We start from the raw sequence: 15362 nt of genomic DNA, 5'->3' as shown, positions 1-15362 counted from the left end.
TCTTCTTTTTCTATAATTCTGTTCTTGTTACTGTTTTTTCTGCGCATCGGCAGGACAGAGCAGCTACATCTAAGACCGCACTCAACGAGCTATTTAAGGCCATAAGCAAACAAGAAAATGCCCATCAAAAGCGGCGCTCTTAGTGGCTGGTGACTAATGCAGGCAAACACATCCATTTTCCCTCATTTCTGCGGTGCTACCAGAGGGGGGAAAAAAACTCGAGACCACCTTTTATTCCACACACAGAGAAGCATGCAAAGCTCTCCCTCGCCCTCCATTTGGCAAATCTGACCATAATTATATCTTCCTGATTCCCGCTTACAAGCAAAAACTAAAGCAGGAAGTACCAGTTACTCACTCAATACGGAAGTGGTCAGATGACGTAAATGCTACGCTACAGGACTGCTAACACAGACTGGAATATGTTCCGGGATTCATCAAATGGCATTGAGGAGTATACCACCTGTCACCGGCTTCATCAATGTGCATCGACGACGTCGTCCCTACAGTGACCGTACATACATATCCCAACAAGAAGCCATGTATTACAGGCAACATCCGCACCGAGCTAAAGGCTTCAACTGCCGCTTTCAAGGAGCAAGCTGAAGGCTAGAACTGCCGCTATGCCCTCAGACGAACCATCAACCAACCACCATTCTGTGATCACGCTTTCTGTAGCCGATGTTAGCAAGACCTTTAAACAGATCAACATTCACAAAGCCGCAGGGCCAGATGGATTACCAGGACGTGTAATCAAAGTGTGCGCGGACCAACTGGTAAGTGTCTTCACTGACATTTTCAACCTCTCCATGACCATGCCTGTAATACCTACATGTTTCAAACAGACCACCGTAGTCCCTGTCCCAAGAAAGTGAAGTACTCATGTCGGTAGCCATGAAGTGCTTTGAAAGGCTGGTCATGGCTCACACCAACACCATCATGCCGGAAATGCTAGACCCACTCCAATTCGCATACCGCCCCAACAGATCCACAGATGACTCAGTCCACACTGCCCTTTCCCACCTGGAGAAAAGGAACACCTATGAGAGAATGCTGTTCATTGACTACAGCTCAGCATTCAAATACCATAGTACCCACAAAGCTCATCACTAAGCTAAGGACCCTGGGACTAAACTCCTTCCTCTGCAAATGGATCCTGGACTTCCTGATGGGCCGCCCCTAGGTGGTAAGGGTAGGTAACATCTGCCACGGTGATCCTCAGGGGTGCATGCTTAGTCCCCTCCTATACTACCTGTTCACCCATGACTGCGTGGCCAAGGACCACTCCAACACCATCATTAAGTTTGCAGACGACACAACAGTGGTAGGTCTGATCACCGTCAACGATTAGACCACCTTTAGGGAGGAGGTCAGGCCAGGACAAGAACCTATCCATCAATGTGAGCAAGACAAAGGAGCTGATTGTGGACTATTGGTAAAAGGATGGCCAATCAGGCTCTCATTAACATCGACGGCTGTAGTGGAGCGGGTCCACATCACCAACAAACTATCATGGTCCAAACACACTGAGACAGAGTGCACGACAACGCCTATTCCCCCTCAGGAGATTGAAAAGATATGGCATGGGTCCCCAGTTCCTCAAAGTTCTACAACTATACCATCGAGAGCAACCTGACCAGTTGCATCACAGCCTGGTATGGCAACTGTGTGGCATCTGACCGCAAGGCACTACAGAGGGTAGTGCGTACGGTCCAGTACATTACTGGGTCCAAGTTTCCTGACATTCAGGACCTATATACTAGGCGTGTCAGAGGAAGCCCAAAAAAATGTGTCCGACTCCAGTCACCCAAGTCATAGACTGTTCCCTCTGCTACCGCATGGCAAGCGGTACCAGAGCGCCAAGTCTAGGTCCAAAAGGCTCCTTGACAGCTTCAACCCCAAGCCGTAAGACTGCTGAACAATTAAACGAATGGCCACCCGTACTATTTTACTTAGTTTTTACACTGCTTTAATTATCTACGGTATGCATAGTCACTTTACAAATTACCTCGACTAACCTGTAACCCCCGTACATTGACTCGGTACCGGTATCTCCTGTATATAGCTCATTATTATGTTCTTGTTACTTTTTTCTTTTATTAGTTTATTTGGTAAATATTTTCTTAACCAACAATGCAGTTCAAGAAATAGAGTTAAGGGCTCGTAAGAATTTCCCGGTAAGGTTGTACCTGTTGTATTCTAACATTTTATTTTCTTGACACTCTCTGCTTTTTCTCTCGGCTTTGCTCTCAACTTCCGCATTCTCTGGGAAGCACTGGCATTATATATTTTTTTCCGCTGCTGCCGTCTCCCTCTGCTTGAAATGTTCCTCGTTTTTAGGATACTATCAGCAAGGGACATCTCATGTCTATATTTTGTTTCATCCTTTGACACAATTGACACAAACCATCCTGATTTCATTCTACAAGGTATGCTTTCTTTGCGGTCAACATTTAATTGTGAATTTTTTGGGCAAGCTTTTAGAAATGTATGTTTTGTATGCTCATGACACATGTTGCGCATGGTGATGGCTCTACGTACATAAGACTGTCACAAGTCAGCTAGTGTTCCACATTACTTTTTCCACATTTTGTGTTACAGCCTGAATTACATAATTTTTTTTGGTCTCTGGCCTGAACATAATACCCCATAATGTCAAAGTGGAATTATGTTTTTTAAAATATTTTTTGACAAATTAATGAAAAGCTGAAATGTCTTGAGTCAATAAGTATTCCACCCCTTTGTTATGGCAATTGTAAATAAGTTCAGGAGTAAAAATGTGCTTCACACCCACTCCCGTTGCCTGCTGCACTGCTGCTTGGAATCCACATGGTGATCTGTTCACCGTCTGCCCTGGCTTGTCGCCCTATGTCTTGTACAGGTACCCGCACCACACTACCCCCTCTTTTCGCTCGCCTCCAGCACACAGGCACTGTTGGGGCGATTGACTCTGAACTTACAATGGCTAGCCCCAAGTTGTTATATATTTTTTCTTGTGCATTTTGCTATTTGCCTCATGACTCCTGCATGCTTTGTTGACTATGAACTTTATTGTTTACCCAACCATGGGACTCAGACTCTCTATTGGTTACACTAACTTTTGGCCCCCATCCTATTTGAATCACCTCTCGCCGGCTTTGTATTCATGTTAACTGATGAACTTGCTGTGCAACATGATCTTGTTGCCATTCTAATGCACATTCAAATGTCATAAATCAGCACTGCAGAGCTCTCCCTGTCCTGTGCCGTGCTTTGATTGTATTACTGTTGATGATATCTGAAAATGTGCATGTACACGCTGGCCCATCTACTGTTGCTAGCCCCAATTCTGACTTGTGCTCTGATATCTGCTTCACTGACTTCTGCTCCCGTAAAAGCCTGGGTTTTCTGCACGTTAACACTACAAGCTTATTACCTTAAATGGATCAATTGAAAGTGTGGGTTCACAGCTCCAATCCAGATGTGTTGGTTAAGGAAGAGTGTTTTGAATACTGATAACCTTTCTGGTTATAACCCGATACAGTCTTATACTCAGCTGCTCCCTCCCAGGATTTTGTGTTAAACCCTCTACAACAAAGCTTTTTTAGTGTCCAACAAGCTTTCCCTGCCCTTAACCTTGTTCTGAACACCTCCAAAACAAAGGTCATGTGGTTTGGTTAGAAGAATGCCCCTCTCCCCACGGGTCTGATAACTACCTCTGAGGGTTTAGAGCTTGAGGTAGTCACCTCATACAAGTACGTGGGAGTATGGCTAGACTGTACACTGTCCTTCTCTCAGCACATATGAAAGCTGCAGGCTAAAGTTAAATCTAGACTTGCTTTCCTCTATCGTAATCGCTCCTCTTTCACCCCAGCTGCCAAACTAACCCTGATTCAGATGACCATCCTACCCATGCTAGATTACAGAGACGTAATTTATAGATTGGCAGGTAAGGGTGCTCCTTTACCATTCGGCCATCAGATTTGCCACCAATCCTGCTTGTAGGACACATCACTGCGCTCTATACTCCTCTGTAAACTGGTCATCTCTGTATACCCGTTGCAACCCCCCCCCCCCCCCCCATTCTGTTAAAGGTCCCCAAAGCACACGCATCCTTGGGTCACTCGTCTTTACAGTTTGCTGCAGCTAGCAACTGGAACAAGCTGCAACGAACACTCAAACTGGACAGTTTTATCTCAATCACTTCATTCAAAGACTTAATCATGGACACTTACTGACAGATGTGGCTGCTTTGCGTGATGTATTGTTGTCTCTACCTTCTTACCCTTTGTGCTATTGTCTGTGCCCAATAATGTTTGACCCTGTTTTGTGCTGCTAACATGTTGTGTTGCTGCCATGTTGTGTTGCTATCATGTTGTCATTTTGTGTTCCTACCATCCTGTGTTGCTGCCATGCTATGTTGTTGTCTTAGGTCTCTGTAGTGTTGTGTGTTTTGTCCTGTATTTTCATTTTTAATCCCAGTCCCCGCAGCAGGCCTTTTGCCTTTTGGTTGGCCGTCATTGAATTTGTCCTTAACTAACTTGCCTAGTTAAATAAAGGTTAAATAAAATAAAGTTAAATGGATTCTCTGTTTGCAGCAATAGGGTTGAATATGATTTTTTTTTTTTTAATGACAACCTCATCTCTGTACCCCACATACAATTACAGTTGAAGTCTGAAGTTTACATACACTTAGGTTGTTGTATAATTAAAACTCATTTTTCAACCACTTCACAAATTTCTTGTTAAGAAACTATAGTTTTGGCAAGTCGGTTAGGACATCTACTTTGTGCATGACACAAGTCATTTTTCCAACAATTGTTTACAGACAGATTATTTCACTTATAATTCACTGTATCACAATTCCAGTGGGTCAGAAGTTTACATTCACTAAGTTGACTGTGCCTTTAAACAGCTTGGAAAATTCCAAAAAAGGATGTCATGGTTTTAGAAGCTTCTGATAGGCTAATTGATATAATTTGACTCAATTGGAGGTGTACCTGTGGATGAATTTCAAGGCCTACCATCAAACTCAGTGCCTCTTTTCTTGACATCATGGGAAAATCAAAAGAAATCAGCCAAGACCTCAGGAAATAATGGTAGACCTCCACAAGTCTGGTTCATCCTTGGGAGCAATTTCCAAATGCCTGAAGGTACCACGTTCTTCTGTACAAACAATAGTACGCAAGTATAAACACCATGGGACCACGCAGCCATCATACCGCTCAGGAAGAAGTCATGTTCTGTCTCCTAGAGATGAACGTACTTTGGTGCAAGAAGTGCAAATCAATCCCAGAACAGCAGCAAAGGACCTTGTGGAGATGCTAGAGGAAACCGGTACAAAAGTATCTATATCCACAGTAAAACGAGTCCTATATCAACATAACCTGAAAGGCCGCTCAACAAGGAAGAAGCCACTGCTCCAAAACTGCCATAAAAAAGCCAGACTACGGTTTGCAACTGCACATGGGTACAAAGATTGCACTTTTTGGAGAAATGTCCTCTGGTCTGATGAAACAAAAATAGAACTGTTTGGCTATAATGACCATCAATATGTTAGGAGGAAAAAGGGGGAGGCTTGCAAGCCGAAGAACACTATCCCAACCGTGAAGCACGGGGGAGGCAGCATCATGTTGTGGGGGTGCTTTGCTGCAGGAGGGACTGGTGCACTTCACAAAATAGATGGCATCATGAGGAAAGAAAATTATGTGGATATATTGAAGTAACATCTCAAGACATCAGTCAGGAAGTTAAAGCTTGGTCGCAAATGGGTCTTCCAAATGGACAATGACCCCAAGCATACTTCCAAAGTTGTGGCAAAATGGCTTAAGGACAACAAAGTCAAGGTATTGGAGTGGCCATCACAAAGCCCTGACCTCAATCCCATAGAATATTTGTGGGCAGAACTGAAAAAGCGTGTTTGAGCAAGGAAGCCTACAAACCTGACTCAGTTACACCAGCTCTGTCAGGAGGAATGGGCCAAAATTCACCCAACTTATTGTGGGAAGCTTGTGGAAGGCTACCTGAAATGTTTGACCCAAGTTAAACAATTTAAAGGCAATGCTACCAAATACTAATTGAGTGTATGTAAACTTCTGACCCACTGGGAATGTGATGAAAGAAATAAAAGCTGAAATAAATCATTCAACTATTATTCTGACATTTCACATTCTTAAAATAAAGTGGTGATCCTAACTGACCTAAGACAGGGAATTTTTACTAGGATTAAATGTCAGGAATTATGAAAAACTGAGTTTAAATGTATTTGGCTAAGGTGTATGTAAACTTCCGACTTCAACTGTATCTGTAAGGTCCCTCAGTCGAGCAGTGAATTTAAAACACAAATTCAACCACGAAGACCAGGGATGTTTTCTAATGCCTCACAAAGAAGGTCACCTATTGGTAGATGGATATAAAAATTTAAAAAAGCAGACATTGAATATCCCTTAGAGCATGATGGTGAAGTTATTAATTATACTTGGGATGATGTGTCAATACACCCAGTCACTACAAAGATACAGACGCCCTTCCTAATTTCACCATGGGGCCAATGTTGACTTTAAAACAGAGTTTTTAATGGCTGTGATCGGAGAGCTCTATGGATGGTCTACAACATTGTAGTTACTCCACAATACTAACCTAATTGACAGAGTAAATAGGATGCCTGTACAGAATAATAATATTCCAAAACATGCATCCTGTTTACAACAAGGCATGTAAGTAATACTGCAAAAAAATGTGGCAAAGCAATTACTTTTTTTGTCCTGAATACAAGTGTTATGATTGGGGCCAATACAACCCATTACTGAGTACCACTCTCCATATTTTCAAGCATAGTGGTGGCTGCATCATGTTATGGGTATGCTTGTAATGAATGGTTAAGTACGGGGGAATTTTCAGGATAAAAATAAATAAAAATGGACTGGAGCTAAGCACAGGCATAATCCTAGAGGAAAAGCTTGTCTGCTTTCCACCAGACGCTGGGAGATTAATTCACCATTCAGCAGGACAATCTAAAACAATGCCAAATTTACACTAGTTGCTTACCAAGAAGACAATGAATGTTCCCGAATGGCCTAGTTACAGTTTTGACTTAAATCTACTTGAAGATCAACTGCCAATTTAAGAGGTTTAAGAATTTCGAAAATAAAAATGGGCAAATGTTGCACAATCCAGGTGTGGAAAGCTCTTAGAGACTTAACCAGAAAGACTCACTGCAGTAATCGCTGCCATAGGTGCTTCTAGTAAGTATTGACTCGGGTGGGAATAATTATGTATTTTAGATATTTCTGTATTTAATTTTCAATAAATGTGCACAAATGTCTAAAAACATGTTTTCACTTTGTCATTTGGGTATTGTGTGTAGAAGAGTGAGGGGAAAAAATAATATTTAATCAATTTTGAATTGACTGTAACACAAAGTGTGGAATAAGTCGAGGGGTATGAATACTTTCTGAATGCACTGGATATCTACCTGACATATGCTGAAGACATGCATGCTGAGTGTTTTGGAAAAATGTCCAACCTCAATTTGCAACAGTTCTGTAGAATGATCCACTACTTATGGGCCCTGGTCAATAATGCACTAAATAGGGAATAGGGGGTCATTTGGGACACGAACCTTCTGCTCCTCATTTATCTGTATGGATTTACAGGTCTCTGTAGATATTGTAATCATCTGTTTTTGCTTGGGGTGTACAGTCTAGGGAGGAAAGTAAGAAGCAAGCCCTGGCTGCTAAGCGTGAGAAGCGTAAGGAGAAACGCAAGAAGAAGAAGGAAGAGCAGAAGAGGAAGCTGGAGGAGGAAGAGGCCAAAGTAAAGGAGGAGGACCTGGAGTTACAGGACCAGGACCAAGACTCCTCCGAGGGTGAGCACCTATTTACCAACTCAACCTTTACAGCCTATAATAGCTTATTCCAGCTTCTGATATCAGCGTTGTATTGCTGTTTTAAGATTACCTTTTTCCTAGATAAACTATGTCTCTGTCTGTGTGACTGAAGGGATATTGAAGTCACATTTTAACAAGCTACTCATTTATTTACAGCCTGTTTTGTTTCCCTATTATAACTGAAAGAAGAATATACTGAACACTTATGTAAACGCAACATGCAACAATTTGAAAGATAGCTTTGCTGAGTTACAGTTCATGTGAGGAAACCAGTCAATTTAAGTAATTTCATTAGGCCCTAATCAATGGATTTCACATGCCTGGGAATACAGATATGCATATTTTGGTCACAGATACCTTAAAAAAATGGGCCTTGCATTGGTTCTCAGGATCCCGTCACGGGGTATTTCTGTGCATTCAAATTACCATATTTGAAATGCAATTGTGTTCGCTGTTTGTAGCTTATGCCTGCCCATACCTTAACCCCACCGCCACCATGGGGCACTCTGTTCACAACGTTGACATCAGCGAACTGCTCGCCCACACAACGCCATACACATGGTCTGTGGTTGTGAGGCCGGTTGGACGTACTGCCAAATTCTCTATAATAATGTTGGAGGAGGCTTATGGTAGAGAAATTAACATTCAGTTCTCTGGCAATAGCTCTGATGGACATTCCTGCAGCCAGCATGCCAATTTCTTTTTTCAGCTCATGATACATGGGACCAACACTTTACATGTTGTTTATTTTTTTGTTCAGTATACATCTCAACTGAGACAAAGCCACCCAGTGTCTTTCTAATGACCTTAAATTATTTTTTTAATGTTAATTTACAATTGTAAAATAAGGGTAAATAACATTTTCCTTCCTTGTCTCATGGTTTGCCTTCCCTGTGGCTCAGTTGGTAGAGCATGGTGTTTGCAACGCCAGCATGGTGTGTGCAACGCCAGGGTTGTGGGTTCGATTCCCACGGGGGGCCAGTACAAAAAAAATAAAAATGCATGAAATGAAGATGAAATGTATGTATTCACTACTGTAAGTCGCTCTGGATAAGAGCGTCTGCTAAATGACTAAAATGTAAATGTAAAATGTCTGTGTAGACGGCGATGTCCCCATTGACCCGCCCAGCGCTACCACAACCACCACCATTGGCATCTCTGCCACCTCCAGCACCTTCACCAACGCCTTCGGCAAGAAACGAGCCAATGTGACGACCACGCCCAGCACCAACCGCAAGAACAAGAAGAACAAGACCAAGGATTCCCCCAGCGAGCCCATCATCCTGCAAGACCCCCAGGTGGCGCTGGCTCAGCAGAAGGCTAACAAAAACAAGATCCACGGGGAGCCCAGGGGTGGCGGGGTGCCGGGTGGAAGCGACTCGGACAACTTGGACAGTACCGACTGCAACAGCGAGAGCAGCAGCGGAGGCAAGAGCCAGGAGCTGAACTACCTACCGGACCTGCCCTCTTCGTCTTCCTCCTGCTCTTCATCGTCTGCTCCCTCGGTGGTGAGCCAGCAGCCCCAGCCAGTCCCTGAGAAGAGGCAGTGCACATCACTGCACAGCTCCCGAGACGACAAGATCACTGTGTCCATCTCCAAACCACACCATAAGTAAGTGGCTAGTCTTTTTTGCTCAACTGCTGTGTATCCAAACTAAAAATATAACCTTTTGTTAGTCCTTTAACTAGTATACTGCTGTAGTGGTAAAAATAGAACCTTTATTAGTTTGTTTTCTCTGGCTTTAGTGCAAAATACAGAAAGGACACATGCAGGATTCTTCCATCTGAATTGTTTTAGGTACACCGCAGGGTTCTTTCAAGTTTATTATTCCGTATTCTTTCTTCTCAGAATCCATGACCGCATAAACGACTTGACGCCCAGTTCCCTTCCCTCTTCGTTCAGAACCATTTCACTGCCAGTCACCTCGCCCATCAGCAAGATGAACCTCACCAGCCCCAAGAGGGGCCAGAAGAGAGAAGAAGGCTGGAAGGAGGTGGTGCGAAGGTGGGTTGGCTCACAGGAATGTGCCTCAAATCAAACAGTCTCTACTGTAGTTACTGTTATGTATAAAGACAGTAGGAGTACAGTATGTCCCTGTTTAGCATCTCCATTGCTTTAGTTTGTAATGTATAACAATCAACTGCCACTGGTATCTACTACATAGTTGTGGAATGTAAAGACATATGACACATATATATTAATTGAATTGCTTGTGTGTGTTTTCTCAGGTCAAAGAAGCTGTCGGTGCCTGCCTCTGTGGTGTCTCGGATCATGGGCAGAGGTGGCTGTAATATCACTGCCATTCAGGACGTGACCGGTGCTCACATCGACGTGGACAAACAGAAGGACAAGAATGGAGAGAGGATGATCACAATCAGGTTAGACCAGCCCACTGTTTACTGCTTTCACAGAACAGGTAGTCTGTCAGTACATCATATCATAGTCATTTTTACTGTCTGACACACACCTGCTTTTCTTCCTTTCCCTCTGGTCTTTCAGAGGTGGCACAGAGTCGACTCGACACGCCGTGCAGCTGATCAGCGCCCTGATCCAGGACCCAGCCAAGGAGCTGGAAGACCTAATCCCCAGAAACCACATCCGCGCCCCTGGCACCAGCACCAAGATTGGTTCCACCTACACCACCTCCACAGGGGCCACCAACACTACGGCGGCTGGCTCCAAGGGCCTGGCATCAGTGTTGCCGTCGTCCGCTGTGTCCTTCCAGTCGTCCTCCGTCTCTCAACAGGGAGGGAAGATGGGGAAGAACCTGTCTCCTGGAGTGAGGCCCCCTTTTGTTTCACTTCCTCTGGCGTACTCCAACCCCCACCTGGCCCTGCTGGCCGCCCAGACCATGCACCACATCCGACACCCGCGTCTGCCCATGGCACAGTTCGGTGGCACCTTCTCTCCGTCGCCCAACACCTGGGGCCCGTTCCCAGTGCGTCCCGTCAGCCCCGCCAGCACTAACAGCTCTCCCAAGCACAACGGGACCACTGCTCCCCGGCCCTTGGCTGCCTCCGCTGCCCATCCAGAGTACACAGCCCCTACCTTTATAGCAGGCCCTGCAGCCACCGCCTCTCCCTCCAGATCTGCACCCTCTGGCACCCTCATGCCCTCCTCTGTCAGGAAGCAGCTCTTCTCTGGTGAATCAAAGACGGCCAGCATGGCAGTGGTCACCTCGATCATTAGTGGTGCGCCCGCTACGCAGGTGGCCGCTGCACCCCCCACCACGCCCTCTACCCCACCCTCCCCTCCTGTGCCTATCGCCCCACCTGCACAGCAGCTACTCATTTCCAAGCCAGAGCCTGCTGGCTGCGCCACGCCTGGTAAAGAGAAGTCCCTTCCAGACACAGCGGCACCTGTCCAAGGTGGAGCATCTGAAGGCTCCAACTCCACCGGCCCCATGCACTTCACAGCTCCCACTGCTCCACCACCACTGCCCTCCCAGCAGCCAGATAGCCGACAGCAGCAGCAGCCCCTCCCCTCCTCCTCCAGCACAGAGCCCAGCGTCCGGGCCGCCCAGCCTCCCTGCTCCCTCCTGCCCACGTCTCGCTCTGCACCAGCAGGGGGCAGCACGGTCACACACACCAGCAGCACTTTACCTCACTACGCATTGCCTGCTCCCTCACGCATGCAGCCCTCGGCCCAGTTCTACCCCATGGCAGCTGGGGCATCTCCACAGGAGCACCAGTCTGTATTTGTACCCTCTGGAGCATCCCAGGAGCAACGTCAGAAACCGCAGCAGCAGCATGCCAGCCAGGGCATGGCAACCCCCTCCATGCAGCAGCAGATGTCCTCCAACATGGGCATGATGAACGGCTCCCAGATGCACATCCACGGGGGCAAGGCCCAGCAGCTGCCCCCCAACTACGGCCCCACAGCCCTCTTCAACCATTTCAGCAGCATGTTTGACAGCAACCAGGTGGGCAACAACCAGGTGTGGGGAGCATGTCACCTGCCCGCCCGGACCCCTCCTGAGCAGCCTTACACCGCTCCGCCAGCCTATATAGGGGGCATGGGACAGATGGAGAACGTGGTGCCACCTCCTGATGGCTCCAAGGCACCAGGGTTCCGCTGTAACACCCAGAGGATTGTCACCAGTCCAATCGGTAAGCAACAAGGACCATAAAGACTCCACCACACAGACACACACACAGACATAACCCATAGCTCCATGGAGTCCAACTCCAAGACAATACTTTAGTTCCATAGAAACAAAAAATAAACTGATTCACAAAGCAGTACTCTACATACATGCATACATACATACATACATACATACATACATACAATGAATGAATGAATGAATGAATGAATGAATGAATGAACGAACGAACGAACGAACGAACGAACGAACGAACGAACGAACGAACGAACGAACGAACGAACGAACGAACGAACGAACGAACGAAATAAAGGAAACGGCAACATTAAAGTGTCTTAATAGGGCGTTGGACCACCACTAGCCGCCAGAACAGCATCAATGAGCCCTGGCATAGATTTTACAAGCGTCTGGAACTCTATTGGAGGGATGCGACACCATTCTTCCACAATAAATAATAGTTAGATGGTGGTGGTAAACACTGTCTCAGGCGCTGCTCCAGAATCTCCCATTAGTGTTCAATTGGGTTGGGATCTGGTGACTGAGACGGCCATGATGTAAGGTTTACATCGTTTTCATGCTCATCAAACCATTCAGTGACCACTTGTGCCCTGTGGATGGTTGCATTGTCATTTACCTTGCCCTTTAAGGGGTTGAGTGGACCTAACCCATGCAAGGAAAATGCACCCAACACCATAGGAACCAGAACCCTAATTTATTTACTCAACTGCTTCCTTTATTTTGGCAGTAACATGTATATAGACAGACTAGTTCAGTTTATTACAGTGGTTTGTGCCTACATCATTTAACCGGGTCAGTTGAACTCTTTGTTTCAGGAATGCACCCAATGGACCCTTCGGGAAACTCCATCTCTTCGTCTGCTGCTCTGACTAGCTTCGCCACCAGTATCTCTTGCAGTCCAGTGTACCTGCAGGGTCCGGCCTCCGTGGGCACGCCCTCCTTCAGCCGCCAGCACTTCTCTCCTCACCCCTGGAGCGCCTCCACCTCCTGTAAGAACACAACACAGGGAGAGGGAACAGGGCCGTTGCTTCATAGATGTTCTGTGCCCCCCCCCCCCTGTTTTTTGTTGTTTTGTAAACAAAGTACATTAGCTTCATTGTCTACTGTCAAGGTGGGACACAGAGACAGTCACTTGGTAAAAGAATGAAAGTAAATGTAGCCAAATCAAATGATTTAATCGGATTTTATCCTAAGTATTTGATTAATCTAACATTTGGAAAGTTAACAAGCCAAGCCTTTTCCCCTCCCTCAGGTGAGTCCCCAGTGCCCTCTGTGTCATCTGGGGGCTCGTCCCCTCTCTGTTCATCCATGGTGACCACGGCTCTGATTCAGGCTAAGCCCAGCAGCAATAGCCAGCAAGACCGCAAGGTGCCCCCTCCCATCGGCACCGAGCGCCTGGCACGTATCCGCCAGACGGGCTCTGTCAACCACGCCATGCTCACCGCCAGCTACACACCGCCTGTCGGACAGGGGGGCATCTGGTCCTTCGGAGTGGGCAGTGCTTCTGGTGAGTGTTCAGGGGGAAGGTGGATGGGGTTAGTGCACAATGGATAGATGTAGACCTGATCGTCTTTTAACTTCAGAGTCTTTTAAGATGTTTCTTGTAAGGTTTTGAACTATATTGTCAATGTCTTCTGTGTCTTCAAATGTTTTTTTTAACATGACGATTAACTCTCACACCATCCAAAATCTCAGTCCTCCCCTCCTCTTACCCTCCACCTTCAGAGGCGATGTCGGGCTGGTCTCAGCCCCTGATGCACCAGCAGATGCAGGAGCAGAGTGCTTTCTCCCAACACCAGGCCATGGAGCGGGACGACACGGGCATCGTGAACCCCTCCAACACCTTCCATCAGCCCATGCCCACCAACTTTATGGACTTCCCAAAGGTAACGGACACCGCTAAGTAGTTGGTGCAAAGATCTCCTGGTGCGAGTGATCCCCTGGTGCGAGTGATCCTATGTGATCTCACAAAAACAAAATGTTTACCACTTCTCTCTCTTATTGTCCTTTCGAGGGTTTGCCAATATCAATGTATGGCGGGACGATGATTCATCCCCACCCTCCTATGGAAGAGGCCCCCGGGGGCCCCGTGTACAATGGGCTCCATAACGCTGACCCTGCCTGGAACCCCATAATGAAGGTGGTCTCTAACTCTGCAGATAACTCGGACCCCCAGCAGGTAAGCACTCCCATAAACATTCTTCACTTATTTTCACCATTACTCAGTCCTCACTGTTGTGGTTTTGTAGCTAAGTGATGAAAACTTGTCGTTTTAGGTCTGGCCTGGGACTTGGGCCCCGCACGTTGGGAATGTGCACCTGAATCATGTCAACTAAACACGCGGCCATGAAAGCATAGGACCAGTAACAAGACTCATACACGTTTAAGAGAACCAGATAATTACATAATATTCAACGATATTAACCTAGGGTGTGTCCAGAAAGGAGGAATTGGATGGTTGGACACCATTTTGATGTGCCTAACTAAAAAGACAAATCCAGTGTGGACTGTAATGTGTTTACCAATGTCTATGAACAAACCGATTTGCCTGTTCAACAGGATCCATTCTCTGCGTAGTATAGCCATTATTTTGACTTTAAAAGCCCCACATGAATTGTTCTTGGTCTGCAGGGCTCTACAGGACTGTACGCTATTTATACTCAGCCCAAGAACTAGGTGATAACATAAAGAGATAAATCAGACCTTTTAGAGTGGTAAATACATGTATAATTGTTTACATACTAAAAAGGGTTCAAATGAGAGTACATTTCATGTCGTATAGTGGCTCTACTTTACGTAGCCTGTATTAATGTGAAATATTTACCTTAATATTCAATAAAAAAGACGGAACTGTACCATCTTCGCCTTTCTATTCTTATTGCATTAACGTCATGACAAACACCTCGTGATTCTCCATACACTTGTTGATTTGAAGTGCCCTTGGTCTGTCTTTATTTAAGTAGTAGACTTCAGTGTCATGTTTACTCATGATGATGTCATCACTCATTGACTGCATATTCTGGCAGGGGGTTCTGTTTATCGTCTTGTAACTGTCTTGCATGCATCAAGAAGTTTCCACAAGAGACTGCAATCTGGCAATTATTTTACATTCAATAGAGCCCCACCAGCAATAAATTGTCTACCCAGATAACACCCAAAAGCTCAGTATGTTTTGACAGATTACTACAGTATCTCGTTATCCTGTTTAAATGGATTATGGCTCATCTGCCTTGTTTTTGAATAAGATGTATTTTGATTGTAAGCAAGTAAGGCTGAGGATGTTTGAGTAACTTTTTTTTTTTTTTTTTTTTTTTTTCTCAAAACAACCAAGATTGACTGGGAATGACATTTAATGAGAGACCACTGTCACA

General features: G+C 45.6%; 1 protein-coding gene across 6 annotated transcripts in view; it reads left to right on the top strand.

Moving 5' to 3' along the window:
* Positions 1-14846, top strand: part of LOC115148458 (ankyrin repeat and KH domain-containing protein 1) — a 65589-nt gene extending 50743 nt beyond the window's left edge. For 4 of the 6 annotated variants that reach the window (XM_029690366.1, XM_029690365.1, XM_029690363.1 and 1 more), the window contains exons 25-34: positions 7681-7846; positions 8969-9479; positions 9717-9872; positions 10097-10246; positions 10368-11977; positions 12807-12980; positions 13244-13498; positions 13687-13877; positions 14006-14170; positions 14268-14846. In XM_029690366.1, coding sequence (XP_029546226.1) covers positions 7681-7846; positions 8969-9479; positions 9717-9872; positions 10097-10246; positions 10368-11977; positions 12807-12980; positions 13244-13498; positions 13687-13877; positions 14006-14170; positions 14268-14327 — 3438 coding nt within the window. In that variant the 3' untranslated portion in view covers positions 14328-14846. The remainder of the gene's footprint in view (positions 1-7680; positions 7847-8968; positions 9480-9716; positions 9873-10096; positions 10247-10367; positions 11978-12806; positions 12981-13243; positions 13499-13686; positions 13878-14005; positions 14171-14267) is intronic. The other 2 variants (XM_029690367.1, XM_029690364.1) reach the window with 1 other exon arrangement.
* The last annotated feature ends 516 nt before the right edge of the window (positions 14847-15362 follow it).

The sequence above is a fragment of the Salmo trutta genome, chromosome 15 (genome assembly GCF_901001165.1).
Source record: "Salmo trutta chromosome 15, fSalTru1.1, whole genome shotgun sequence".
Taxonomy (NCBI): domain Eukaryota; kingdom Metazoa; phylum Chordata; class Actinopteri; order Salmoniformes; family Salmonidae; genus Salmo; species Salmo trutta.
This window is presented reverse-complemented; position numbering and strand designations above follow the sequence as displayed.